The following is a 27,404-nucleotide window of genomic DNA, read 5'->3' as shown; positions in this document are numbered from 1 at the left end:
ATGGTTACAACGCTACTTTGGCAACGTTATCGTTTAACCCATACATTAGTAAAGATACTTCGCCGCCTTCAAATTGAATGAAGCCACAAACGGCTTATTAGTAAGTTCTTTTTTTGAATTCTTGACAAATAAAAATATTTTTTAGAGAAAATTTACGAATAAATAACTAATACTGCGTAATTCACATAGTCAATAAATAATTATATCAAATATTTTAGGGACATTTTAGCAGGGAGACGTGACAAAACTTTTTTACGCAACTATTTCAATTCTCAAAACTGGTTACATTTTCTTGTTAGTAGTGAGTCATCTTTACTTATCTATGGTTTAACCACGTTGCAACGCTACCACGCTAACACCAACACCAACGTTACAATGCTAGTTGGTAACGTTATCGTTGTAACATAACACTGAGTTCATTTGAGTTCGGTCATATAGACATGTGTTTCCATCGTTGACATTTTTTTTTTCTTTTTATAATATAAGAGTGGCAGACGAGCATGCAGTCCACCTGATGGTAAGTGGCTACTGCCGCCCATGGACATCTGTAATCAACCCCAGATAGGATTAGATACCTACCTGAGGTCAGCCATAGATGCGCTGCTACCCCTGAGGACTAAGCTGGAACGCCTCGGAAAACTATGTCTCCCTTACCACACCCTTCAAACCGGAACACAGCAGCGCCTAACACTGCTGTTATTAGGTAGAAATAGGTAAGGCGGTGGTGCCGCCGGAGTCAAACCACAAAGGGTTCTATCACCTTCAAATGACAAATGTACTGTTTATGTCGTTACAACGTTACAACGCTAAAGTTATGCCAATATTACGTTACAAGGATATATTGTTACAGCATCATAACGTTACAACGCTAATGGTATATATAAATGTTATATTGTTACAATACTGTACGTACTACTGTACGTACTACTGTACGTACTACTGTACGTGTACTGTACGTGTACTGTACGTTATAACGCTAAAACGATATAGCGTTATACCGTTTTACCGTCAGCGCTATGACGTTATGGATATATACGATTATAATCGTTATAATACATCACATCACATCATCATCATCATCATCATCATCATCGTAAACGAGGGTTAACTAGTGGAGAATGCCACTAGGCATTAAGTTCGCCCAATGTAACCACTAAAACCATCATAACCTGGCCCCCGTTCCCAGATATTGTGCCTTCAGAATTCAAATATACTAAAAAAAAGTAAAATTAGTATAATCTGTCATTTTATTATGTAACGGGTACTCACGATACGCGGTTTTTTATTTCCTTATTGCCGATATTTCGACCCAGTTGCATGGATCGTGGCGAAACTGCCAGTATAACCTGACCCCCGTCCCCAACTGCTATACCTACAAAATTCGAATATATAAAAAATCAAAACCAGTATAACCTGCCCCCTGTCCCCAGGTGCTCTGCCCTCAGAAGAAGGTCCCGGCGCGGCTCCGCCCCGTGCCCGTGCCGCAGCACCTGCTGCAGCCCTCGTCACCGCCACCTTCCAGCTGACCACGCTCCGACACGCTGGACCGTCACACATAACAGTACGCTGGTAACGGATACACAAGAACGAGGAGTGTCAGCTTCGAGAACTGTCAAAGTCGTAAACTGTTAAATCAAAAATGTCAGATTCGAAACCTGGTAAACCTTTATTACAAACACCAGAACGATCGTTACCACAAACACCAGAATAAGCAATATCAGCTTTGAGAATGGTCAAAACCGATTTGTCTGATTCGAAAACTCGTAAAATCATTGTAACAAACACTAAAACGAACAGTATCAGCTTCGAGAAACCGATTTGTCAGATTCAAAACCTGTTAAAATCATCATTCAATTCAGATCGCTAGCCAATTGATGTGCTGATTCTAGCAAAACGTTTTTTTGTCTACTCTGAAACTCTCCAACGACACGATGGACCGTCACACGTAACGGTTGGTATAGGAACGAGGAGTATCAGCTTCGAGAACTGTTAAAACCGATTTGTCAAAGTTGAACATTGTTAAAATCATCATCCAATTCAGATCGCGATTTTGTATACTCTGAAACTCTCCAACGACACGCTGGACCGTCACACATAACGGTACGCTGGTAACAGATACACAAGAATGAGGAGTGTCAGCTTTGAGAACTGTCAAAACCGATTTGTCAAACTCGAAAACTGTTAAAATCGCTATGAAACACAAATCGTATGCAAATTAATACGCTGGTTACTATAGATACACAAGACAGAATAGTTTCAGCTTGGAGAACTATCAATATAAAAAAAAAATTGAGATTCGAAAACTGTTAAAATCAAAAATGTCAGATACGAAAACTGTTAAAATCATAATTTCACTTAATATTAGCCAATTAGTATGCAGGATTAACGATCCGACGACACGCTGGACAGTCACACGTAACGGTTGGTACAAGGACGAGGAGTATCAGCTTCGAGAACTGTCAAAACCGATTTGTTAAAGTCAAAAACTGTTAAAATCATAATGTCACCTAATATTAGCCAATTAGTATGCAGGATTAACTATCCAAGGACATGCTAGACCGTCACACGTAACGGTTGGTACAAGAACGAGGAGTATCAGCTTCGAGAACTGTCAAAACTGATTTGTTAGAGTCGAAAACTGTTAAAATCATAATGTCACTTAATATTAGCCAATTAATATGCAGGATTAGCGATCCAACGACACGCTGGACAGTCACACGTAACGGTACGCTGGTAACAGATACACAAGAATGAATAGTGTCAGCTTCGAGAACTGTCAAAACCGATTTGTCAGTCAAAAACTGTAAAATCACTATGAAACACAAATTGTATGCAAATTAATACGCTGGTTAATACAGATACACAAGAAAGAATAGTGTCAGCTTCGAGAACTGTCAAAACCGATTTGTCAAAGTCGAAAACTTTAAAAATCATTATCAAATTCAAATCGCTAGCCATTTGATACGCCGGTCAATTACGAAACCTGTTAAAATGTATTTACCAAATAAATATATACGTAACAATCAATTAACACGCTGGTTCTCCAAAAGCAGAAATAACAGGATCCGCTCCACAATTTATCGATTAAAAGATTAAGCTTGGATAAAGATGTTTCATGAATTTATTTTGAATTCTTGACTGATTTTTAATGTCAACTAATTACCATCACTTCGTTTTAAACAATAAACGATAAAAGAAACTCCGAACCTAATTTAAAGTACATTCATATTTATTAGTCCTACATTAAAAAAATAACCAGAACAATCAAGAAGTCAAAGCGTCATATAATATCATTGTATAATTGCATCACTTATAAACTTCGTCAAATATATCAAGGAGCGTAGCAAAGTGTGACAGGATGTGACAGGTGTAGGGGCTAGTACTATTACTAAAAAAGCCTATGCTTTGTGTCGTTACCTCAAACTAAAATGTATTTAAAAACACACATTAAAACTACTTTGTAATATAATCGCTATGACAAGGTACTAGATGCCAGTAGTAAATATCCTAATCTTTTAGTTTTTTTTGGAAATATCCATATTACTTGTCGGCAAGTGTGACAAGATGTGACAAGGGGTTTGGTAGGATAACATCGTCGTGTCACATTTTGAATATTTTTGTTACAAAAGTAATCTTGAAAAATTAAATTATCCAAACATTAAAATCGGGAATGGAGTGTTACACTAATGTGACAGGATGTGACAAACAGGAGGGAGGGATTAAAAATTGTTAAATTTTGTGACGTAAGCGGTTAACCCTTTGCATAAAATATTTAAACGATTTTATAATTAAAAATTTTGTAACATTTTTCAAAAAAAATCTACTGCTTTGTATTATTCGGCGATCGCGTTGTATTTTGTACGTATTTTCGAAAATCGGAACGCAGTTAAGTAAACGCCAAATGATGTTTTTTTTTTTTATAAATATTTTCTCATTTGTAACACATATTTTAAGGTGCATTATTTTTACTTAATGTAACACACACATTGTTTTATAATTTTGTGACCTATTACTCAAATACCGTGTTTTTTTTGGGAATTTTTGGAAAAAAAGCTAAATATACATTTTTAATTATATTTCATGTAACTATTAGTACTAGGTTACATAATTTTAAAGACTTATACGTATTAATTAAAATAAAAATAAATCTGAATAAAATTAACTGTACAAGCACAAAATAACTACAGAGTGTTGTGAAAATAATAAAAAAATTAGACATAAAATAAATCATGGTTAGTAATAAACGCTAGATGATGTAATTTATTGAATGGAAAATAATTATTGTTATGCTAGTTTCGAAATACGTACGTAAACGTAGATAGGAGTGGGATATTAAGTTCGGTATTAATTATCGATCTATCCACTGTTTTGCACTAAAGATTGGCATTTGATAGTTTCTCATAAACATTGTCAAATTTCGATCTTTAGTAGGTCAATGGATAGATTATAAATAATAACCACCTGGTTATTAATAATCAATCTGTCAATGTTTTGTCTACCAAAGATTAACGTTTGATAATTTCTCATACACATTGTCAAATTTCGATCTTTAGTAGGTCAATGGATAGATTGTAAATAATAACAGGCGGTTATTAATAATCGATCTGTCAATATTTGTCTACCAAAGATTAACGTTTGATAATTTCTCATACACATTGTCAAATTTAGATCTTTAGTAGGTCAATGGATGGATTGATTATTGATACAGGCGATATTGTATGATTAAGGATGTTTTCAGTCAATATTATAAGCATTTCTTACGGTGTTAAGGTGAAACCATACTGCGGAATTGTGCTAGCGTTGTTCTCGATAAGTGTATGGTGTGACGTCATTAAGCTAGATTATAAATGGTTCGTTTTAGTTATTATTGTTGAAATGGCTAGAAATAAATATGAATTCTATCATATATTATGACGGGTGCACAAATATAATTAATGATTCAATCTAACTTCATAATGTCGTTCTGTTAACTTCAGAATCCTTTGTAATAAAATTTATTATTACATTTATAATAATATAAATTGAAATAAATTTATTTAATAGCATTTACGTAAAAGTGCCACAATTCAGTAAATTATCTATAAACGACATTAATAAAAACGCTCTTGGAAAACATCAGTGCGGATGTGCTTTTGTCGTGTTTAAATATAATTTTATACAGACGAATTTGAAAATATTGAACAGGGAACGAGCGAACGTTTTTTTTACATCATTATGAAAATGCGAATATATTATCAAATATGACTTTCGATAATTCAGTGTTGCTAGCTTATAAAGTCGGGTATATGTTATCATGAAATCGATGATATATTCACATTAAGTTTTTTATAAGATTTCTGCTGGTTTTTAGCATTTTCAAAAATACTTTCTTTGAGTTTCTTTTAGAAGTAACGTAAATTTACTTCCAAAAGAAACTTCTCGAAGACAAATATTTTATTGAGAATACTTAATACATAATAATAAACTGAACGTATATTAATAAATAATAAATAATGGAAAACAATTTAAGTTAAATTATTAATAACTAGCTGACCCGGCAAACTTTGTGCCGCCCCAAAATCTATTTATCAAATATATTTCATATAAAATATAGCCTATGCTACTCATGGATAATGTAGCTTTCGAATGGTGAAAGAATTTTTAAAATCGTTCCAGTAGTTTTTGAGCCTATTCATTACAATCAAACAAACAAAATTTTCCTCTTTATAATATAAGTATAGATAAATCTTCCTAATTTACTTAAATCACATATTTGTCTAACAATTTGTATTATTTCTATTTTATACACTAGCAACACTGGAATTATATTAAATCCGGGAATTATTTAGTTTTGTGTCTTGTTACCGCTCAAAGCTAGATTATCCTGTACAGGAGAATGATTTTATAACAAAATATTAACGCGCAAATATTAAACATGAACAATTATTTTAAGCGAAGATTGTTTTTATTATTTACATAATATTAGGATGTTTTTCAAAGTCAAAAAGGGTAGAAAATCACTTAGCGATATCATTATGGTCCCCATGATGTCTCGTCACATATATTGTGTTATCCAAACTTGCTATATTTTGAAGCGTTTCGTTTTGAAGGGTGTGGTAAGGGAGACATACTTTTCCGAGGCGTTCCAGCTTAGTCCTCAGGGGTAACGGCGCATCTGTGGCCGACCTCAGGTAGGAATATCTAATCCTATCTGGGGTTGATTACAGATGTCCATGGGCGGCAGTAGCCACCTACCATCAGGTGGACTGCATGCTCGTCTGCTACTCCTATGTTATATAAAAAAAATCAAATACCCTATGGTGTAAAAGCTATCAGATTTTATGGTGCTACAAAGATTTATTGATTGAAATAATTATCATAGTAATAAATTGTCTTAATCTAACAACCTAAGGAGAGATATCTAAACCTCCACCAGTCTACCCTCAATACAGATATATAAAGGTAGAATTTAATACTTCATTAAAGTTTCTAGACTTTTTGATTTTGAAATATATCCCAATATAAACAAATATGAATTTACTATTTCTTTCTCGACTGACGAATTCCTATTATACGTATTAATTATTTTATTATCAAACGAAGCTCAAATCTCAGAAAGAATAGAACAAATTTTGCATTTGTTACATTATATCATATTATGCATTATAATAATATGATATATTGTCGTAAGCCCCCGATGGAAATACCCAAACTATATTTTGCAAATAATAACTTGCTATTTTTTTTGATAAATTTACGTATATGTCATTATAATGCTTCCTCTAAGAGGAAAGAGTATAATAATATAAGTCAATCTGTGTATTTTTTTTTAATTTCATCAAAATCGGTTTAGCCATTGTATGGGTTAGCTATTACAGACAGACTGACAGACAATCCCAATGTTGGACTTATTATACTTACCAGGAGTTGCCAGTTATATATTTAAAATAAATATATCATTATTACCACGCTTTTATTAGCTTGACCTATATGTATGTATGTATGTATGTAACGGAATCTTTGAACTCGAGTTTTACCCATTTTGAACGGTCCGATTAATTTAAAATTTTGAACACCTATCAAGAACCGATGACAATACACGATTTTAATAATTTTGTCCCGATCTCCTCATCAGGATCGTCAGGATTAACGGTTTTCCTTGTGCGATTTTAGCGTGGTTTTTAGTTTTTAAACTATAATTATTTATAGTTTATTCTTTAATATATTTCATCGGGGGTTTATTATTATATTACGTATTTTTATTAATCTACTTGAAAACGGTGTTGATATTATAATTTATGAATTGAAAATATTATTATTAATTGTATATTTTTGATTATACTTTTGTGAGTGAGTATGAAATGAAAGATAATGGGATGATTTTTGAAGATTAATTAAAAAAAACTTTTTCTATAGATTAATTAATAAAAATATAACTAACAGCTGAAAACAAAAGATATGTATGTAAAATTATCAAAAAATTGTTTTTGTCTTTTTGTAATTTTTGAGGGTTGCATATTTTAAAATGTCCAATGCTTTAGCGGACTAAGAGTTGATATTAGCTAAAATAAAAGTTCGCCGAACTCATCACCATCAATGTCTATGTCTATGAGATATTTGTAATTTTGTAAAATCTATTTATTTAGACAGGGGGCCTCCATTCGTCCCTTAGTCCGCCACTGGTCATATGTTATTCACATAACAGATTTAATTTTTTCTGATGACGTCACTGAAAAATTGTTAAACGTCTTTGAGGTATAAAAACGAGAATAAAATGAACGGTCACCCATTGAAATAGTGACCGGGCTTAGTATGAACAAACTTACATATTGTTTTTGATAGGCGACCTTTAAGATAGTTTGAGCGCAGTCGCAAATTGAATAACATTGATTATTATTATATTTTTACAGAAAGTTTCGTGAAATAATGTAGCATGGATTAAGTTGGATTTAAGACGGGTATAAAGCAAAGTATTGATTGCTGTTCTTGAAGCATTTGGTAAGGACGAGACATTCGTTCGAAGTATTTTAGTGGCGTAACTATAGAAAGAAAGAAAGAAAGAAATATTTATTTGTATATAATACTACAACATTATATAGCATAATTAATAGTAAACATGATTCTCAAATCAGAACATTGCTGCAGTAAAATTTAACAAAAGGGTCCACACTCAGCCTCACAGTGGCGAACCACGGCCACTGATTTTCAGTGTATGGGCCCCCATTCTTAAGGGGGCCCCGGCCTGGCAGCGACTTAAACAATGACCAAAAAAATGTCTATAAATCAGCTTAAGGTCACCAGGACCAAACAATCACTAAAGTACATATTCGTGAGCGAATTTCTTGGGGCCCCTTGCAAAATTTGGGGTCTCCTAAGGTATAGTTACGCCACTGAGTATTTCGATTGTCCAGATACGAACTTATCTGTAGGACTATATATTCATCGCTTGGGGTCAAACAAGTAATTTATTGAGAGAATGCAAATGTTTCATAAAAAATGCTATCGTATAAATATGAATATGATTTGAAACAATTTTATGAGATTTTTTACATAATAACAATGCAATAATAGGTACATTTTTGTGACAGCGATTCCTAGGTAGCGCAGGTGAATATATATAAATATATACGTACTGACAGACAGTACTATCGAGCAATAATGGTGAATCGAAAGTAACGTGAAATGCTCTAAATAATTGTAATTGTAGTTTTTCTATTGTAATATATTTTCTATTTTTCTCGTTTGTGGTAGTAAGGTACAGAGGTGCGTTATATTGAAGATTTGATTTTTATTACTAGTATTGTATTATTAAATATAAAATATTAAAACATAAAATTCGATTGCTTAATATTATAGCATACGTCACTCCCACAATTTAGACGTATACAACGACACTTCATATGTTGAAATTCGTCAAGACAAGAAAGATCGAGTTAAAAAAAGGAAATTATTGTTTGTTTGTCAACTCTGAAACTAATGGACCGATTTTAATAATTATTATTTTACCATTAAAAGGATATATTCTCTAAGTAAAACTGGCTATTTAATTGTAAAGTTATTGCGGGTAAAACCTCGACGCGAAACTAGTTATTTATCTGATCATTTTATACTTCGTGGATTTCATTTTAGTTATATGCGCAAATAACTGATTTGTTAATGGATTTTTCTATAAAAATGGGAAAAAAATAAAATAAAAGTATTTTATTTTATGTCCCCTTTTGTTATTATAATCAAATGATAAATTCATTAATATATTTATCGCATGTGGAATAAGAATGAATGATAATTTTTGATTGAAATATGTCGTTAAAACAATCAATTTTCAGTTCAGTACAAACATTATAAATACAAATGGTGCTGTTTTATACAAATTTATTTTGTCATATGTAGAAATATAAATAAATATGTTATTTCAATCAAAAAATATCCTTCCACCCCAAACCACTTAAGTTTCACAAAATAATTATGATATTAAAAAATAACGTATCTTTTTTATTATTTTTTTAGTTTTTAAGCGCCCTCTGTATCTTATAAAAACAAAAAACACTATATAACATATTATACAAATTATAATATGCTATATAGAGTATTTCGATGAGTGATGTATAAATGTAACCTCAATTAATCTCAAAATAAATTAATAAATAATTAATACTTTGCACAAAAAATATCGATGATATTCTGACGTCATCATGTACATTGCCAGTTAAAGGGATTTCTTCCGTATTATATTAGATTTATAAGTATTAAATAATGCATTTTGATGTGTACTTCTACATTGGTATACAAATGAACCGAATGCACGCATTTACATACTCAAAAATCTCTGGAAAATATTTGTTTTTATTAATGTTTGTTTTCATTGATACATTTTTTATGTTTCAAATGAATGAGCGGAATTTGTTTTTTTTTTGTTCAAAAAAAATTTTGCATTTTTTGTTAAATTGTATCAGGTACTTGGTGTTATGTATGGTAGTGTATATTTTTAATACTTGCATATGCACGTATTCTGTATTGCATATTGCATGATTTCAAATATATACCATCGTACATATTGGTAGCAGATTGTTGCGAAGTAGTTTTAATCCTAACTTTATTAAAATCAAAATTATATTTGTAATACAATTTTCTTGACTTAAAAGATACTGTATGGAAGTAAGAGAATGTCGTGTGAAGTTTTTGTATATCAATGGTACTTTTATTGTATTTTTGATTATCGGTGACTCTTGGTAAAGCCGGTGGTATTTAATGTAAGGATAAATGTGTTAATAAAGTTTTGGGAATGACTTTGTCTATAGAATTCTATGCTTTTGAACTGAAATCAAAACTTTTTGTTACCGACTCTTACTCTCGAAACAAAATGAGTAATATGCAATGTATTATCATGATGATAGTAAAAAATATAATGAAATTGGTACTTGTTTTACTTTGTATGGCTGATGACTTAAGGTATATCAACATTTTTAAAAATCCCATCAAGCAATAATTTTTCGTTTTTGTACAATAATGTTTCGTTGTTGAACATGTCCGCCAAACTGCTAGTCCGCTCTGAAGTTGTTGCGAGCAGGTGTAGTCATAATATTTGCTATGGCAACATGATTCATTTTTATATTCAGAGCGGACTAACAGTTTTACGCGGACTATACCTTTATATTGTTTTAGTATTGAACTAGTTCAGTCATAAGATTTCTGTATACAAAGCTGTTCTTCCGCCGAACATTTATGTTTTTCGCACAAGCATCAGGTTGTCTGCCTTCCCGCTCGCACGTACGCAAACTGTGTCCATTCCGAATTCAGGCCGCCATAGCGAATAGTTTTTGTAAATTTGTAACATGTATATTGATAGATGAGTTTGATTAATAGTTGTAACGTCTTGGGTGTGCGGGCGGCGACGGCGATGGAGTTCCTACTGGATGTTATGCCTTTACACATTTGTCAAACCTGGACAAACATTTGGCTTGATTCGTTTGTTATTTGATACACAAGGTCAAACACTACCACACGTTTGAATTTGTGGCAGTTTGTTGATGTTCGGCAAGTGTGGATGCGGTATGCGGACTCGTTTCGAGTCCTCGGAAGTGTTTGGGATGAAATTTGGATATTATTTTTTTGACTTTTCAATTCGGAATAACTCTTAGACTTATTATGAAGCTGAGAGCTCGATCTGATATTATTTAGTTTGTATTATTGTGCACTTAATTTTTCTCTAAATATCCACATATATGTGTTATATGACAGTTATAATTTACCATGATATTTATATTTTAAAACGTCACAATTTATCTGTTAAAAGTATCTACGTAGGATGAGATTCAAAAAATAATTTCCGAATTCGATCCTTCAATACTGAATCTACCAATATAAGCGATCTGCTTATATATAAGTCTTGGGGCTCGTTTTGTACAGGGGAATAAGTCAAGAGCAATGTGCAAGACAAACAAATGCACTCGTCGCCGAATTTTTTGTATGACTTTATTGTATTATGTGTAGATTATTTGTTTTGTGCAACGCGTAAGATTATTGAAAATAAAATAAATGCATTTTATTAAAGCAATTACAGAACTATTTTTAATGTTAAATTAAACATTTAATAAAAAAATATTTCACTTATTTTTAAAATTTCATTATTTTTTAAATAGGAATATCTTTTTGCAAAAGTACAGCCAGTATTTATTCTTATGGAAACAGGTTCAATATTGTGTATTTATTAACATTTATTACTGATAATGTAGCATTTATTTTTATTATTTTGTTTTGTACAATTTTTGTAATGCATTTACATTCGCTTAAGTGTTCTACTATATAGTATTAGCTGCAGTATCCACTTAACATCAAGGTAACTACGCCTACTTATTGTTTTTTTAAATATGTCAACAAAATGCACAGGCTTCAAAAAAAAATTCCTTCAAAGTCAATTTTGTGTTTCAATGTTTACTCGAGAGATTTTTCCGTCAAATAGCCCTTACTAATAGCTAGAATTAGTTCTAAAAAATATAAAAAATGTTTTATAAAGTTTACGCGTTGCACACAACACCATACCTGTATCATACTCATTGATGCATTTTCGACTAAGTGTATGGAGATATTAATTTGTATTTATATTCTAAGGTAAGAAAAGCCTGGCGTTGTATATATACCCGATTGCCAATGTTAAGCCATTTTGATGTTTTTCTCAAGGAATTTTAAGCGAATAAAGGTGTTTTCGCATTGGCAACCGGTCGAGGTAGTGTTAGGTGATGTAAACCTAGCTTTCTTGATACTGTTAGTCGTTATTGCAGTATTTTGATGCAAATATTATTATTTAATATGCGTATTCGTAAATAAATTGACTCCGATATAGAATGATTGTTTTATTTCAATTTAAAGGGGCTTACTACTGTTTGACGGTACATGTAAGTTTGGATTTACTCATTTGTTTTTAAGGTATTGAGAGATTAGGATCACTGGGGGCCTACCGCCATCTTTTAAAACCATCATAGTTCAGGAAAGTTTTATTTCCTCCTCCAACCGTAAAATATTCCGTCATACACAGTTGAACAAACTTAAACCTTTATTAATTTTTCGCTTATCCATTGTATAAAACCAACTGAAATTGTCATATTTTGCTTAAATAGTAAAATTTCCTGCAATAAAAGTAAAAGTATGATTAAAATAATATTGTTTTAAGATATGGTAGTAACCTCCCAGGAGGTATGGCAGCCTCTTCTGATTAGAAGATTTAACGACTAACTAAAAAAGGTAATCAAATCAAATCAAATCAAATACTCTTTATTGTACCCAATAAAAGAAGATACATATAAAAAATAAACAACTAATTTAAAAGACAATACAAAAGGCGGTCTTATCGCTAACCAGCGATCTCTTCCAGACAACCTTTAGGTAAGGAGTTATAGTAGGGATGAATAGAAAAATAGGTAGGGTTCAAATAATAATAATAAATATAATTATATGTTGGAATAAATAAAATATAGCATACACTAAGCACCAGTAAAAGAAGGAGACTAAAATAGAATGGGAGAGATTATTGAAAAATAAAATAGCAAAGGAAAATAATAATAATAATATTAAAAAATAAAAATAAACAAAATTAAGAAGTAATTATTAAAACCAGAGTTATAGTTGTAAGTAATGAGACTTAACCTGATTTTTAAATGAGTATAAGGATTTAGCAGTACGTATGGAAACAGGAAGGGAGTTCCAAAGACGGATGGCCACTACCGTGAAGGATTTCTTGTAGAAGGAAGTAGAGTGGGAAGGAGTACAGAGAGCAAGGTTTTCAGAAGAGCGAAGGGATCGATCATGGGATGAGTGAAGAAATTGAAAGCGCTGCTTGAGGTAAGGAGGGGTATTCGGATTAAATAAAACGCCATAAAGAAGAGATAGAATGTGGGCATTCCGGCGAAGGCGAATTGGGAGCCACTTGAGTTTCGCGCGATATTCAGAAACATGGTCATATTTGCGTAGTCCAAATATGAAACGTATACACAAATTTTGGAGACGCTCAAGCTTATTTAATTGCTCCTCGGTAATGTCAGGATAACACACATCAGCATAGTCAAGTATTGGGAGAAGAAGAGACTGCGCAAGCGTTATTTTAGTGGGAATAGGTAAAACATTTTTCAACCTTCGGAGGAAGCTCACGGCAGCAAACAGCTTCTTGCTGACTTCAGTAATCTGCGGTATCCATGATAAATGTTGGTCTATGCAGACACCGAGATTTTTAACCTTGTTACTGTAATGAATAGTAACATTGTCTAGTTTAATAGGAGGTAACTTTTGCCAATCAATTTTAGACATCAGCCGCGAACTTCCTATGACTATCGCCTGGGACTTAGCAGCATTCAGTTTGAGGCCAAAATTTTTGCTCCAAATCGAAATAGAAGTCAGATTTAAGTTAATGTTTTATTCTAATTAATGCGACTGAGTTATTAGACATTATAATCCGTATTCTTTAAATTTGTAAGTTCAATCTATACCACGGTAATCTTAAAGGATCATAATACACTTTTTTGGATTGATAAGAAAAAGGTTGATAGGTAGATGTAAAATAATATCAGTGTAAAAATCAACAAAATTTATTCGAAATAAATTTATACAAACAACATCAGTCATCATAATAATTTAAAGTACACCTAGCTAAGTTTACATGAGAAATTCTACCAGTTATTACAGATGAGAGTAGATAAAATAAATACATATAAATTAAGCTGATTCTACATTTTAAAATATGAATGTATTAACTTTAATCTGTGAATCTTTGGAAGTGGTAGGGTACTATTTAACTGTAGTAGAACTGTCTCAGTATGTGTCTTATTGCAGTAAAACTGATACTCTGTTTTTGACTTTATGGGTGTGATACAAATAATTGTGATATCAGACATTCCACTATCGATCTAAGAGGTAACATTGTATCTGTATTGATAAATAGCTATATAGTAGTGGACAAAAAAATAGGCCATTCTTTTTCTTCTTATTTCGATTATTCTCCAGTACTGTTAATACAATCAAGTTATTTGCCATTAAAAAGCAATTATTTCAGTTTAGAATTAATAGAAAAAATAATAAAAAGTTTACAAGTTTTTTTCACACACGGATTCGACAGCCCATTTACGATCATTTTTAATAAGCAACCTATCCAATTTGAGTCAACCAAAGATCGAATTTAGTCAATTTCTAGAAGACAGACATCAAAACTGCATCTTTGGTATGCAAAATATTGGTTTGCCAAATAAATTGATTATTATTAGAGGACATAAGTAGGTGGCCTAATGTTTTTGTCAACTGCTTCAATGGATTAAACAAAAGATAACTTCACGAAATAACAACAAAAAACATTCCATATAGTACTTAAACTATATAATATTTACACAACTGAACAATTATTATAGAAACAAAAAACCCTCCTGCTTAAAAATATTGCATATGTAACTCCCACGATTTAGACGAATCCAACGACACCTCATATGTTAAAATCCGTTTAGAGTAGGCCGCAGAACGTGCCAAAGAACGAAAACGCTCGAAAAACATTACCTTCTGTAATCAAATTCAACGACCCCTCATATGTTAAAATTCGTCGTTTGGTCTGTAGGTGCCATAGAATGACACATACATTTTTTTTATAATATTGGAGTAGCAGACGAGCACGCAGTCCACCTGATGGTAAGTGGCTACTGCCGCCCATAGACATCTGTAATCAATCCCAGGTAGCATTCGATATTCCTACCTGAGGTCTACCACAGATGCGCCGCTACCCCTGAGGACTAAGCTGGAACGCCTCGGAGAAGTATGTCTCCCTTACCACACCCTTCAAAACGGAACACAGCAGCGCCTAACACTGCTGTTATGAGGCAGAAATAGGTGTGGCGGTGGTGCCGCCGGAGTCGAACCACAAAGAGTTCACCACCTTTAAACATACATACATATGCTTCAAAAACAATACCCTACGCAATAAGGTATTTACGCACTGGCCTTTTTCTTCTGAACATTTTCCTTTTTCTTATCCGTATAAATCCTTTGGAAGAGCACAAACTTCCCGCTCTGAATATTCTTAGTCTCGTGTATAGCACCCTTAATCCTCCACGAGGGTTGTTCACAGTGTACCCAATCCCTACAGTTCTCCGGTATCTGCAGTTTATCTAACAACTTCTTGGATAGATCCGGGATAAGTGGCTGAAGTATTATTGAAGTTATTCTTAAAGTTTCTAAGGTTATATGTAATACTACATCGAGTTCTTTTTGTTTGTCTATTTGTTTCTTCAGTTCCCAAGGCTTGAGCGTCTCAAAGAATAAGTTTGCTAAATGTAACACGTGTATGATCGCGTCGGCGGCTTTGTAGAACTGGTAGTTGCTGTAGTGCTTGTGGCAGATTTCTGAAATAAATATTATAATATTAATATATCAATTAACATTTAGTTGATGCAAATAATAGGTGTTCTGAATTGTAAGGGAGTTTTAAGTGCGGTAAGTTCACAGATACTTGGCTAAATTTTATATGTATGAATGAATGATGATATCAATATGAATTTTCCATTAAAACGCAAGAACAGTTCCTCAATAGAAGTATGTGAATCTCTCTGTGATTTTTTTATAATATTGAAGTAACAATGCCGCTCATGGACAGTTGTAATCAACCTTCGACAAGATTACATTTCTACCTGAGGTCCGCCACAAATGCGTTGATAAATTAAGATGGAACGCTTCAAATTTCTCCCTTTTCACATCCGTTAAGATGGAATACAGCAACGCTTAAGACTGCTGTTAATAGGCAGAAATAGATGTAGCGGTGGTGCCATCAGGGTCGTCCCATACAAGTTTACGGACTTCTTGATTACAGATGTTCACTAGACTTACTATTAGATAGTGCGCGTAAAACTGCTAGTCCACACTAAATATATAAAATGAATCGCGTCGCCGTAGCAAATTGTATGACTACACCTGCTCGCAACAACTTCACAGTGGAATAGTTTGGCGCGGACTATAAGTCTATTATGTAGAGTGCGAGTTCATTTACTATATTCATATAGCTCCCACCTGGCAGTCGCTCTACAGCCTGCAGCAGCTCGGCAGCGCAGTGCAGCTGCGAACACGCGGCCAGCTCCTGCGCGTGCAGCGGCGGGAACTCCCCGCGAGGGTTGAGCGCGGCTCCACAGCAGCGGCTGGCCAGGTTGCCCAGGGTGTCCGCCAGCTCCGAGTTCGCGATGTTGATTAGTTTGCTCTCGCTGAAATCTGTGAAACGATGCAGATTTGTAGCTCTTTGATGTTACTTATCCAATTTAAAGTAAAATATGGTACTTTTCTGAAATTCTTAACGTGTTGTTTGATGTTTGCAGAAAATATGAATCATTGTATAAAGGGGGTATGTGTCATACATAAGAATTTGTATTAATCGTTTATATAAAAATAAAATAATAATTTCTACCATAATAGCACAAACTAAATTGTTGCACATGAGATAACCATTTGTTAAAAATGCCAAAACATCTGTCATCAGATGGAACCTCTGATCTGAACATAGGCGGCAATGACTACTTACCGTCAGGTGCTTCGATCTTATCAATCTTATATTATATAAATAATCAAAAAACCTACTACTTTAAGGTATAGCCTACAATTAGAAGAATCCAACAAAACTTGATATGTAAATACCATCAAACCGATTGGGCTAAAACTTGTGAAATAACGATGGAGACATATCATCATCATTATCAACCCATTACTGTCCCACTGCTGGGCACGGATCTCCTCTCAGAATGAGAACAAATAGGCCATAGTCCAATGCGCTGGCTAAGTGCGTATTGGTAGACTTCACATACCTTTAAGATTTTTATTTTAATGGAAACATATACCACTCTAAAAACATTACCCTTCCCTGATGGGTAAAAAAACCCTACAATACCAAGCGAAAAATAATAAAAAAAATATTTTCTAAACTCACTGGCATCAGTGGCCATAGTTGCCTCCCTCAGCAATAAATACCGCACCGCACTATGAGCCGACGCGGCCGCCAACATCCTGGGACATAGGACGTTCCCGCGGGACTTCGACATCTTCAACCCATCCACTGTCCAATGGGAGTGTACTGCTAATCGCCTCGCAGGGTGCCAACCGATAGCCATCAGGAACGCTGGCCAGTAGATGCCGTGGAACCTGAGGATTGAGAAAAGTTATCTAGATGTTACGGGTAGTGTTGTTAATTAAATTATAAGGTTCGCTGTGAGGACAAATGTTGTTAAGATTGTCAACCAACGCATTTTTTATAGACTTCGAAAAGGAGGTTCTGTATTCGAATGTTTCTGTATTTTTTTTTACATCATTTTCGTGTTTATCACCATCACAATCACTATGATAATCATCATCAATAGTCATTCAAGTATATAAGCAAAATTTTAGTAATTTTAAAGCCCGTAAAACTGCCAATTTAAAATACCTCCCTACCTCCCTACCTCCCTATATAATACTTGAATGACCCTAAACCCACGGCTAGTACTTTATAATTTAATATACTGCTTATACTTCTAAATTCTTAATAAATGGACACAAAATGAAGAAATGTTAGCCACCGCGCGATTAACCATTAATGCTTACTTCAAGTAGAATAACAACACAAAACACAGCTTTAATAAAACAGAATTAAGCATAACGGTAGCATATGAGCTGTGAAACTTTTTAAAAAACTATGTTAGCATATGAGCTTTAAAATTAACAAAAAAAAAAAAAGTTTATTTGTAAACAAGATCACATTTTAGCAAGGTACATACTTAAGTATATCCTTCCCCACGACATGCACATCAGCGGGCCAGGCCCTGCCGCGGGCAGACATAGCCTCAGCATCCGGGTAGCCGAGCACCGACAAATAGTTGATCAACGCGTCCAACCACACATATATGCTTTGTTCTTCGTCGCCTGGTACCTGAGAATTAATATTTTCGTATAAAATACAAAATGTATAGATATATAAAGTAGTAAATCTTTCTTATATATAAAATATATATTTTTTTATTTATATGGAAACACAATGTATACCGGGTCGACATAGATTAGTAAAGATACTTCGCCGCCTTGAAATTGAATGAAGCCACAAATGGCTTATTTTAGTAAGTTCTTTTTTTGAATCCTTGACAAATAAAAACATTTTTAGAGAAAATTTACGAATAAATGACTAATTTACGTAATAAATAAATAATTATTTCAAATATTTAAGGGACATTTTAGCACGGAGACGTGGCAAAACTTTTTTACGCAACTATTTCAATTCTCAAAACTGGGTACATTTTCTTGTTAGGCGTGAGTAATCTTTACTAATCTATGCGGGTCAACTAATAATACATAATATTAGCAGGTCTAGGTAGACATTGTCCTGCAATAAAAAATGATCTTATCTACAGAGATGATGCCTATCATTCATCATTAACAAGGCCAAAATTACTTTCCTTATCTTCCAAGGAATCACGAAATAAAAGTTTTTTTTTTCTTATAAATTAGGAGTAGCAGACGAGCATACAGTCCACCTGATGGTAAGTGGCTACTGCCGCCCATGGACATCTGTAATCAACCCCAGATAGGATTAGATATTCCTACCTGAGGTCGGCCACAGATGCGCCGCTACCCCTGAGGACTAAGTTGGAACGCCCCGGTAAAGTCTGTCTTCCTTACCACACCCTTCAAACCGGAACACAGCAGCGCCTAACACTGCTGTTATTAGGTAGAAATAGGTGTGGCGGTGGTGCCGCCGGAGTCGAACCACAAAGGGTTCTACCACCCTCACAAAAAGTATACTGAAATTGGCTTAGTGGTTTCCAAAATCAGCATATGTATATGAAAACAGTGTGATTTTAATAATCAAGCTCAGGACCCACTACAAATATTATAAAAAAAAAAAAAAAAATTATTTCCTTACCCTAATAGCCCAGTGCACCCTAGAGGAAGGGCGGCTGACCGATATGTCGGGGAAGTACGACTCGTTCTCCAAGTAGTCCAACAGTTGCTTTTGAAATTTTACGGGTTGGATCACTCCATCTGCAATAAATTTATATAGTCTGATTCATAATTAGGTGTCCAAAATGTAACCAAAGAAATGTCACTGTCAAAATTAACAAGAAACAAAAACTTTAACAAACTCAACAAAAAACGAAAGTTTAACAAATATACAAAATTTAAGAAACGCGTTATGTAAACGAGTTTACATTAGAGTTCGATCACAATCACGAAAATGAATAATATCAGTGCCCTTACCATGAGTTTTTACGTTTAGACAAATATGACTGTTTTGGTATTTATTTACGTATTTGCCCATACAATTCCCAATCACCGCCCCTAGCGGACTGTATCAGAACTATAGTGTCAGGAACGTAACATTAAATGTCTAAATTGACAAAATGGCGCTTTATGTTTTGTCTCTCTTTTTTGCAAACATGTGAGGCAGACAATAAGACTGGAGCACTTACTTATTGTTACGTTTACTCAGTCTACTGAAGAAAACGGAACAGAATAATGGACTGAGTAAACGTAACGTAACATTGTGGGTTGTTTTGAAAACTCATGGTAAGGGTACAGTTACGAAACTTAAAAATGACAGCACAAGAAATGTCTTGAATTCCGATATTGTTACCATTATCACATTATAATTTTCAACCATAAACTTTGTTTTTCTTATTATTACTGTATGGAACGAAATTGAGGTTATATAAATATTAGAAAATGTGAATTAATCTTAATTTATTTAGATTATTAATTTATTATTGTTGCATTACTTTAATATCGACAAAAATAAAATTACCATTTCCAACGTATTTTCTTGATAGGTCAACACCTTTGTTTACATTTTGGACACCTAATTATGAATCAGAGTATAGATGTGTTATTTTTGTATAGGTCCGTGGGCACACTTACACTATCATAACAACAGATTCTAAGAGTATTTTAAAATGTTTGGTTAACTGTTTGTACATGAAATCTCAACAAGTGTTCAATATATTTGGATGTGAATTTCACCCTATGATAAAAAAAATCACCTGAATTTACTGTCTGATAAACTATGTGAAATTTTTAGACTGATAATATCATAATCTATCTAATATTTGCCTACCAATAATATAAATATGAGAATTTAAGTAGATAGACATTGTTTAGTTTCACATCATTTTTAGTCTTTGCTAGGTGAAACATACAATATGTTGATTAGTAATAAGAATTATTGCATTACGGCAGATAGCCTAGTGGTTAAGAAACTCGGCCTCTCGATCGAGAGGTCCGAGTTTCAAATCCCAGGCACGCACCTCTGATTATTCAATGTTATGTGCGTAATAGAAATTAATTATCACTTGGTAAATGGTGAAGGAAAACATCGTGAGGAACCTGCATACCTGAGAGATTTATAAAAATAAAAAAAAAATCTTAAACGTATGTGAAGTCTACCAATACGCACTTGGCCAGCGCGGTGGACTATGGCCTAATCCTTCTCATTATGAGAGGAGACCTGTGCCCAGCAGTAGGACAGTAATGGGTTGATGATGAATAAGAATTATACGCATAGAAACACATAGTTTCATATAACTGTTCATCAATTCACCACAGAGCTAAAAAACTGTCCTCAAAGATACTGTATCAAACAACAAACCTGTTTTGAGCCACTCCTGTAAGTGCGTCTTGAAGGCGCTCAGTCTGAACATGTAGTTTGTCTCTTCCGTCCATTCTAGTTTATGCCCAGACTCTATTGATACTTTAACCTGTAAGAAAGAGAAAAACAATCAGATTATAATCTAATCTAAATAGAATATAAACTTACATACTTATTCAAGGTATTCCTACTTACTCTGTTAAAGCAACACATCTGTAACCGACGTTTCATCTTATCTGGGTTTGATTATAGATGTCCATGCTTGGCAGTACGCATTAGTAATGCCATTAACTATCCAGGTGGATCGCATGCTCAGATAAAAATAGGAAAAGATAAAGATAATAGAGAAAGGAAGCAAAAATGGGCAGAAAATATGCTCATTTACTACTACTGTGTTATAAAAAAAGATAAAAGATAGGAAAAGGTACAGAAAGATAAGATAGATAAGTGCATCTTCACCGGTCCCTCCTCGGTAACTTCGTCCCTCGTGTGAGATTCCGGCACGAAGGCTTCATCGTTGACGCTGTACCAGCCAGAGTACTTCGCCTTGTAGATGCAATCTCGCTTCACTAGTTGCCGCTGGAAGTAGCATAGGTTATTTATTTATTTACTTTTTATTGTTCATATTAAAAACAATGTGGTGCAAAAGGCGGACTTAATGTTAAATAGCATTTTCTCCCAGTCAACCTTAGGGATGTGCAGAAAAATTGAAGGCGGTACAACTATACTAAAAAAATAATATAATAAATAGGAAATAAATTGAAATGATAAAAAAAGGGGAGAAAGGAGAAGATAAAAAAGAAAGAATGAGAGAAAGGGAGGTTAGGTTATGTTTATGTTAGACTAGCTGTGCCCCGCGGTTTCACCCGCGTTAAAAAGAAATAACGCGGGTGAAACCGCGGGGCACAGCTAGTTCTAAAATATAAGTAGCCTAAGTTACTCCTTATTTCATCAGATTATTTCAATATTAAAAGCAGACACTCCAATTTTATTTATATGCATAGATAGTAGAAACAGATTTAGAGGTGGTAGAACCCTTTGTGGTTCGACTCCGGCCGCACCAACACCACACCTATTTCTGCCTAATAACAGCAGTGTTAAATGCTGCTGCGGGTTTCAAGGGTGTGGTAAGGGATACATAGTTTTCCGAGGAGTTCCAGCTTAGTCCTCCAAAGTAGCGGCGCATCTTAGGTCGACCTCAGATAGGAATATCTAATCATATCTAGGTTTTCTATTCTTTGTTTACAGATGTCCAAAGGCAGTAGCCACTTACCATAGGTGTACTGCATGCTCATATGCTACACCTATCTTAGCTAAATAAATAACGAAAACTAAAATTATCATACAATAACACATACATTTCTTTACGCCTGTATATATATAAAAGAAGATGTCACCACAACGGCCCCAATAGTATAAGGCCAGGTTCACACGGGGTCTATTCGATTCGATTTTTTCACGTTTACTCTTTTACCGTATACGAGGCAGGCGTTCACACGACAGCTATCGATTTTAACGGACCGTTAAAATCGAATGAACAGCCAGTTGTTCAGTGCGCGCCATTATGGATCCACGTGTGCCACTACTTTTATATTGGTTTTATAGACGAAAACGCATGCAGCGTCCTCGGAGGTATTGGGTTCATCCTTTTCTAAAGACTGGTCCTCATCGAGAAAGAAGATTCGAAAAGTTTTTCCTGAGCCTCAGAAATTAAGAACAACTGTTTTTTAATTATTTTCGCATGTCAATAACTACCTTTGATGATTTACTATCAAGGCTAGAGAATTCCACCCTACCGCGTACTGATACAAATATGAGACTCTGCATAAGCACGAAAATGAAACTCTCCATTTGTTTAAGGTATGTAATTTTTTAATAACTCATAACTTCTTCTTCTTCTAACATTTTTACACAAAATTATCAAATCAAAATAAAGTGAAAATTGCAATCATCCGAATAAGTACCTGTTGATTATTTTTTTTAATTAAGATAAAGTATCAATTTTAACAACTTAATACAAAAATCAAAAGTTAGTGTAATCTAAAGAACTGTCATCCGAATAGTTCGATAACATTGAAGCCTGGGAGGCTGGACTTGAATGTGCAGGATACGTGTATCTTGTAGATGTATTATTATCTCCGTAGTTCACAGTAAAATATCCTGTACTATGTGGTGATAATTGGGATTGTTGTGTAGTACTGCTGTTTTTTATGTTCTTCATCAGATTAATAACTCCAAGTTGAAAATCTATGACTTGATCGTCATTAAATTTGTCTAGTGTTGGAATTAATCCGTTAAAAAATGAAACATGTCTGTTGATTGTTTCAACACGAGATGAATACGAATCCATAAATTTAATCATTTTAGCGTCTACTGGAGATAAATTTGAACTCAATCTTTTTCGCATGGGTATTTTACTTGTGTTTGATTGTACTTGAAGTTCATTATTTTGAATCGAAGAATCACTACATTTCTTAGAACTTGCGCTCGCATCGGCAGTATGTCCTTCATTTATATTAGAAATAGCTTCATCATCAGCATTATCAGCATCAGCAATATCTCCTCTATTCGTAGCTCCCTGAATACTAGACACTGATGTATTACCCTGCATGTTTTTTTTAAGAAATAACAGTTGTTTGTGATATACATAAGGTTTGGCTGTTTTTACTCCACTTCCAGACATCTTTTGACTTTCTATTTTTTTTTTCATTTATAGTATTTATTGACATGCGAAAATAATTAAAAAACAGTTGTTCTTCATTTCTGAGGCTCAGGAAAAACTTTTCGAATCTTCTTTCTCGATGAGGACCAGTCTTTAGAAAAGGATGAACCCAATACCTCCGAGGACGCTGCATGCGTTTTCGTCTATAAAACCAATATAAAAGTAGTGGCACACGTGGATCCATAATGGCGCGCACTGAACAACTGGCTGTTCATTCGATTTTAACGGTCCGTTAAAATCGATAGCTGTCGTGTGAACGCCTGCCTCGTATACGGTAAAAGAGTAAACTTGAAAAAATCGAATCGAATAGACCCCGTGTGAACCTGGCCGTAGTGACAAATTCGGACGGTATACGGGGAGAAATATTTCTCGATCACGATATTTTCTCGCATAGACTCCGTGTGAACAATTTAATACATTTTGTATTGTCACTACGCTATTCGATAAAATCTCGTGTACGGTATACGGGAAAAATGTTGCCGTGTGAACCTAGCGTAATCCTCCTCTTATCTATGTAAATTTAATGCAAACTAAAAATAAATTTTCTTTACAAATCTCATTACAAAACAAATTTCATATTTTCAACCTTATCACTTCAGCACTAAGATTCATTACTAAGAATTAACAATAGTGATAAGTGTTATACCTGAATTAAGTTGTTTACACTGAAAACTGATTATGATTGATGTAAACTGGTAATAACCAGTTATAACTGGAATATGCAGCTTACAGAGCACATTATAAACAACAGGATATATTGCAAAATATACAGATTTTTGTAAGGAAATTTTCCATCAAAATACATTTATGTAATATGCAGGACGGACATTTTTATGCCTGAGTTTGTCTACTGCTCATCTGACTATTTTGTAGAGTCAAGCAAAATATTTTTAGCAATTCCCAATACTTTTAAACAAATCATAGTTATTACCCTAATTTCATTCATCTCTATTTTACCATGCTTTTATTAGCTTGATGTATGTTGCAGATTATGTATGTATGTAACTAAATTTTTTAATTCGATTTTTACCCACCTTGATTGGTCAGTTTAATTCAAAATTTTCAATAATTATCAACAACCGATAAAAACAATTGATTTTAATAATTTTGTTACATTATTTTCTAGGTGTTCGAGCACCTTAGAGAAAGGCAAAGTTGTTAAATTGCAACAATTACTACTCTTTAGTTTGCTTAATGATTTATTTACAGTAAGTCAATTGGTGAATTTTCTAAACTCACCCAAAAATGCCTCACAGCCCTCTTGTGCCTCTCCTCAGTGGTGCGTATAAAGTCGGTATACTCCACATCAAACTCTCTGAACAGGTTTCTGTACTCATTGGACATACTCGTGCAGTACTCGGACAAAGACTTGTTGGCTTTGGCTGCCGCTTGCTGTATCTTAGTTCCATGCTCGTCTGTTCCTGTGGGACGAAACGGAGAATAAATTACTTGTTATAACTGGTTATTTGCGGTTGAAAGTGGTTTTAGTGACAAATGATTTAAGTGTTTACATCTGAATTATAAATGCCTATTTATTTCGCATAGATTTTATTTAAATTGATATAAAAGGGGATCATAAGTATTTGATACTAGCTGACCCGGCAAATTTTGTACCGCCTCAAAATCTATTTATCATATATATTTCATATAAAATATAGCCTATGTTACTCGTGGATAATGTAGCTTTCAAATGGTGAAAGAATTTTTAAAATTAGTCCAGTAGTTTTTGAGCCTATTCATTACAATCAAACAAACAAACAAACAAAGTTTTCCTCTTTATAATATTAGTAAAGACTTACAACCTTCATAGCTTTACATATGTTTACAGTATTTAACAGGTGAGTAATACATACCCATTACTTGTCTGTAAGTTTGATGTAAACCTATGAAGTTGAAAAGTAGTAGAACCAATATATATGGTTCCACAGGGGATGTACTACCCTTAGTCATATTTCTAGCATGAAGCAAGTCATGTCTTTCAGTGGAAGTATGTAAATGCAGTCTGACTTATATATAAGAAGATCATCTTTGTCCTAAAACATGTCAATGCATCTGTAATAGACTGCAGACAGAATCTCTGTTTTAATAAAGCTGGTTACAGATGTCCATGGGCAGCAGTCACCTACTGGTCGCTTACTGTTCATTTGTTACAGTAATCTTACAAAAAAAAGTGTAAATTTAATATCAGCGATGGGTCATCTCTGAAAACTTTTGTAAATTCAGTACAAATTTCATTTTTTGTACTTTTGGATAATATGTAGCTTACCTGTGCTAAAAATAACATTGCTCTCTGGGTTTGTGAGTTTCTCAAACCTCTGTATGGCATCTGCTACCACTGCGGAGTACAGGTGGCCAATATGTGGTGCTGGAAAAAACATATAACAATGTATGCATCTTATAAGTTACATATTGTAACGGTTCATAGTATAGTCTAGAAGCTAATCATTAAAAACCCAGTCCCGCTGCTGGACATGGGCCTGGTTTAAAAGTGAGGACCACAGGCCAATAACTATTGCCTATCTAAAATATATATAAAAGATCAGTACCTATTAATATAGTACATGAAAACAAAACATTTACTCCTAAATATGAATGAAGAGTTTAAAATCAGAACTAATAAGTATACATATTCTAAATTGTTTTAACTTACCGGCATTTACATAGAATATCGGCGTAGTCACATAGAAAGGCCGTTTTTTGGCGACAGAACACAATAAGCGCACAGTTAATCGCATTTTTCGATTTCAATACGGACTTTAGGTTAGAATTATTTACATGTCTGACAGAATAAGTCTTATATATTCTCGCACAACGATATTTTGTTACTAGTATTTTAAGAATCAACCGCGCGCATAAATCACATGAGAGAAGTAAAAATAATAACGAATGGAAGGTCCATCTCAGAGATACTCGGGTTACTTGGAGATAGAACTCTCATGTGAGTGTTGCTAACTACCTAATTTATTTTTCCCAAATTTCATTGAGGTTGTATTGTCATTTAAAAAGAGTATTTATTCTATTTAAGCAAAAAATGTGTTTTTTGAATATTTATCTACCATTGTATCATTTTGATACAATACACAAGACACTTAATATTACTTTACTAGAAGTGTTTTTATTTTGTAAGCTCAAATAGAAAAACCTACACAATAAAAAATATATTGATAAAGTTTTTTGTAAAAAGTTTTATTAAAACCTCATAATAGTTCAGTGTTTTACATATAATTAGCTTTATTTTTTGAAAAATGAAAAGATGTCAATATCTATTATTTAAGGAAATTCCCTACGAAGGCAACACAGATGTCACCATTCTACAACTGTCAAACTGTGGCCAGTTGCCATTTTCAACATTTTCGAAAAAATATATATTTTTTATTTACTGTTGTCTATGAAAAAAAATTAAACCACTCTTGTTTTTTTAACAATTATAGATTTTTCATATAATATTTAAAAGTAAACATTACATGAGTTAAATATAAATAAATGTATGTAATATCTATTCTGCGTGAAAAGAAAAGTAACTAAAAAACCTATAAATACAATAATAACTCGACTAATTTGGGAAACTACTGTATCATTTATATTAAT

At 33.6% G+C, this 27,404-nt stretch overlaps 2 protein-coding genes across 5 annotated transcripts in view; one reads left to right on the top strand and one right to left on the bottom strand.

The window, feature by feature from the left end:
• The window catches only part of Gprk2 (G protein-coupled receptor kinase 2), a 79,716-nt gene extending 77,588 nt beyond the window's left edge, over nucleotides 1-2,128 (top strand). For all 4 annotated transcript variants that reach the window (XM_073077728.1, XM_073077711.1, XM_073077719.1 and 1 more), the window contains exon 14: nucleotides 1,431-2,128. In XM_073077728.1, the coding sequence (XP_072933829.1) occupies nucleotides 1,431-1,526 (96 nt within the window). In that variant the 3' untranslated portion in view covers nucleotides 1,527-2,128. The remainder of the gene's footprint in view (nucleotides 1-1,430) is intronic.
• Nucleotides 2,129-14,038: 11,910 nt separating this feature from the next.
• On the bottom strand, nucleotides 14,039-26,747 carry MetRS-m (Methionyl-tRNA synthetase, mitochondrial). The gene is made up of 10 exons (XM_073077593.1): nucleotides 26,467-26,747; nucleotides 26,083-26,181; nucleotides 25,056-25,237; nucleotides 21,554-21,673; nucleotides 21,095-21,203; nucleotides 19,376-19,494; nucleotides 18,237-18,388; nucleotides 17,414-17,625; nucleotides 16,510-16,704; nucleotides 14,039-15,848 (listed from the first exon to the last, which is right to left on the bottom strand). Exons 1-10 carry the CDS (start codon nucleotides 26,549-26,551, stop codon nucleotides 15,436-15,438), a joined length of 1,686 nt encoding a protein of 561 aa, XP_072933694.1. The 5' UTR covers nucleotides 26,552-26,747; the 3' UTR covers nucleotides 14,039-15,435.
• Nucleotides 26,748-27,404: the final 657 nt, after the last annotated feature.

This window comes from Epargyreus clarus, unplaced genomic scaffold (genome assembly GCF_041222505.1).
Source record: "Epargyreus clarus isolate Ecla_fem2 unplaced genomic scaffold, WU_Ecla_fem_2.2 ptg000002l, whole genome shotgun sequence".
Lineage (NCBI taxonomy): Eukaryota > Metazoa > Arthropoda > Insecta > Lepidoptera > Hesperiidae > Epargyreus > Epargyreus clarus.
This window is presented reverse-complemented; position numbering and strand designations above follow the sequence as displayed.

Excerpts from the sequence above, each read along its gene's own strand:
- MetRS-m (XM_073077593.1), bottom strand. The coding sequence starts at position 26,551 with ATGCGATTAACTGTGCGCTTATTGTGTTCTGTCGCCAAAAAACGGCCT. Across the intron at positions 26,182-26,466 it reads GATATTCTATGTAAATGCCG|CACCACATATTGGCCACCTG; the intron begins GTAAGTTAAAAC and ends TGTTTTTTCCAG. Across the intron at positions 21,674-25,055 it reads GGGCTGTGAGGCATTTTTGG|CGGCAACTAGTGAAGCGAGA; the intron begins GTGAGTTTAGAA and ends TGCTACTTCCAG.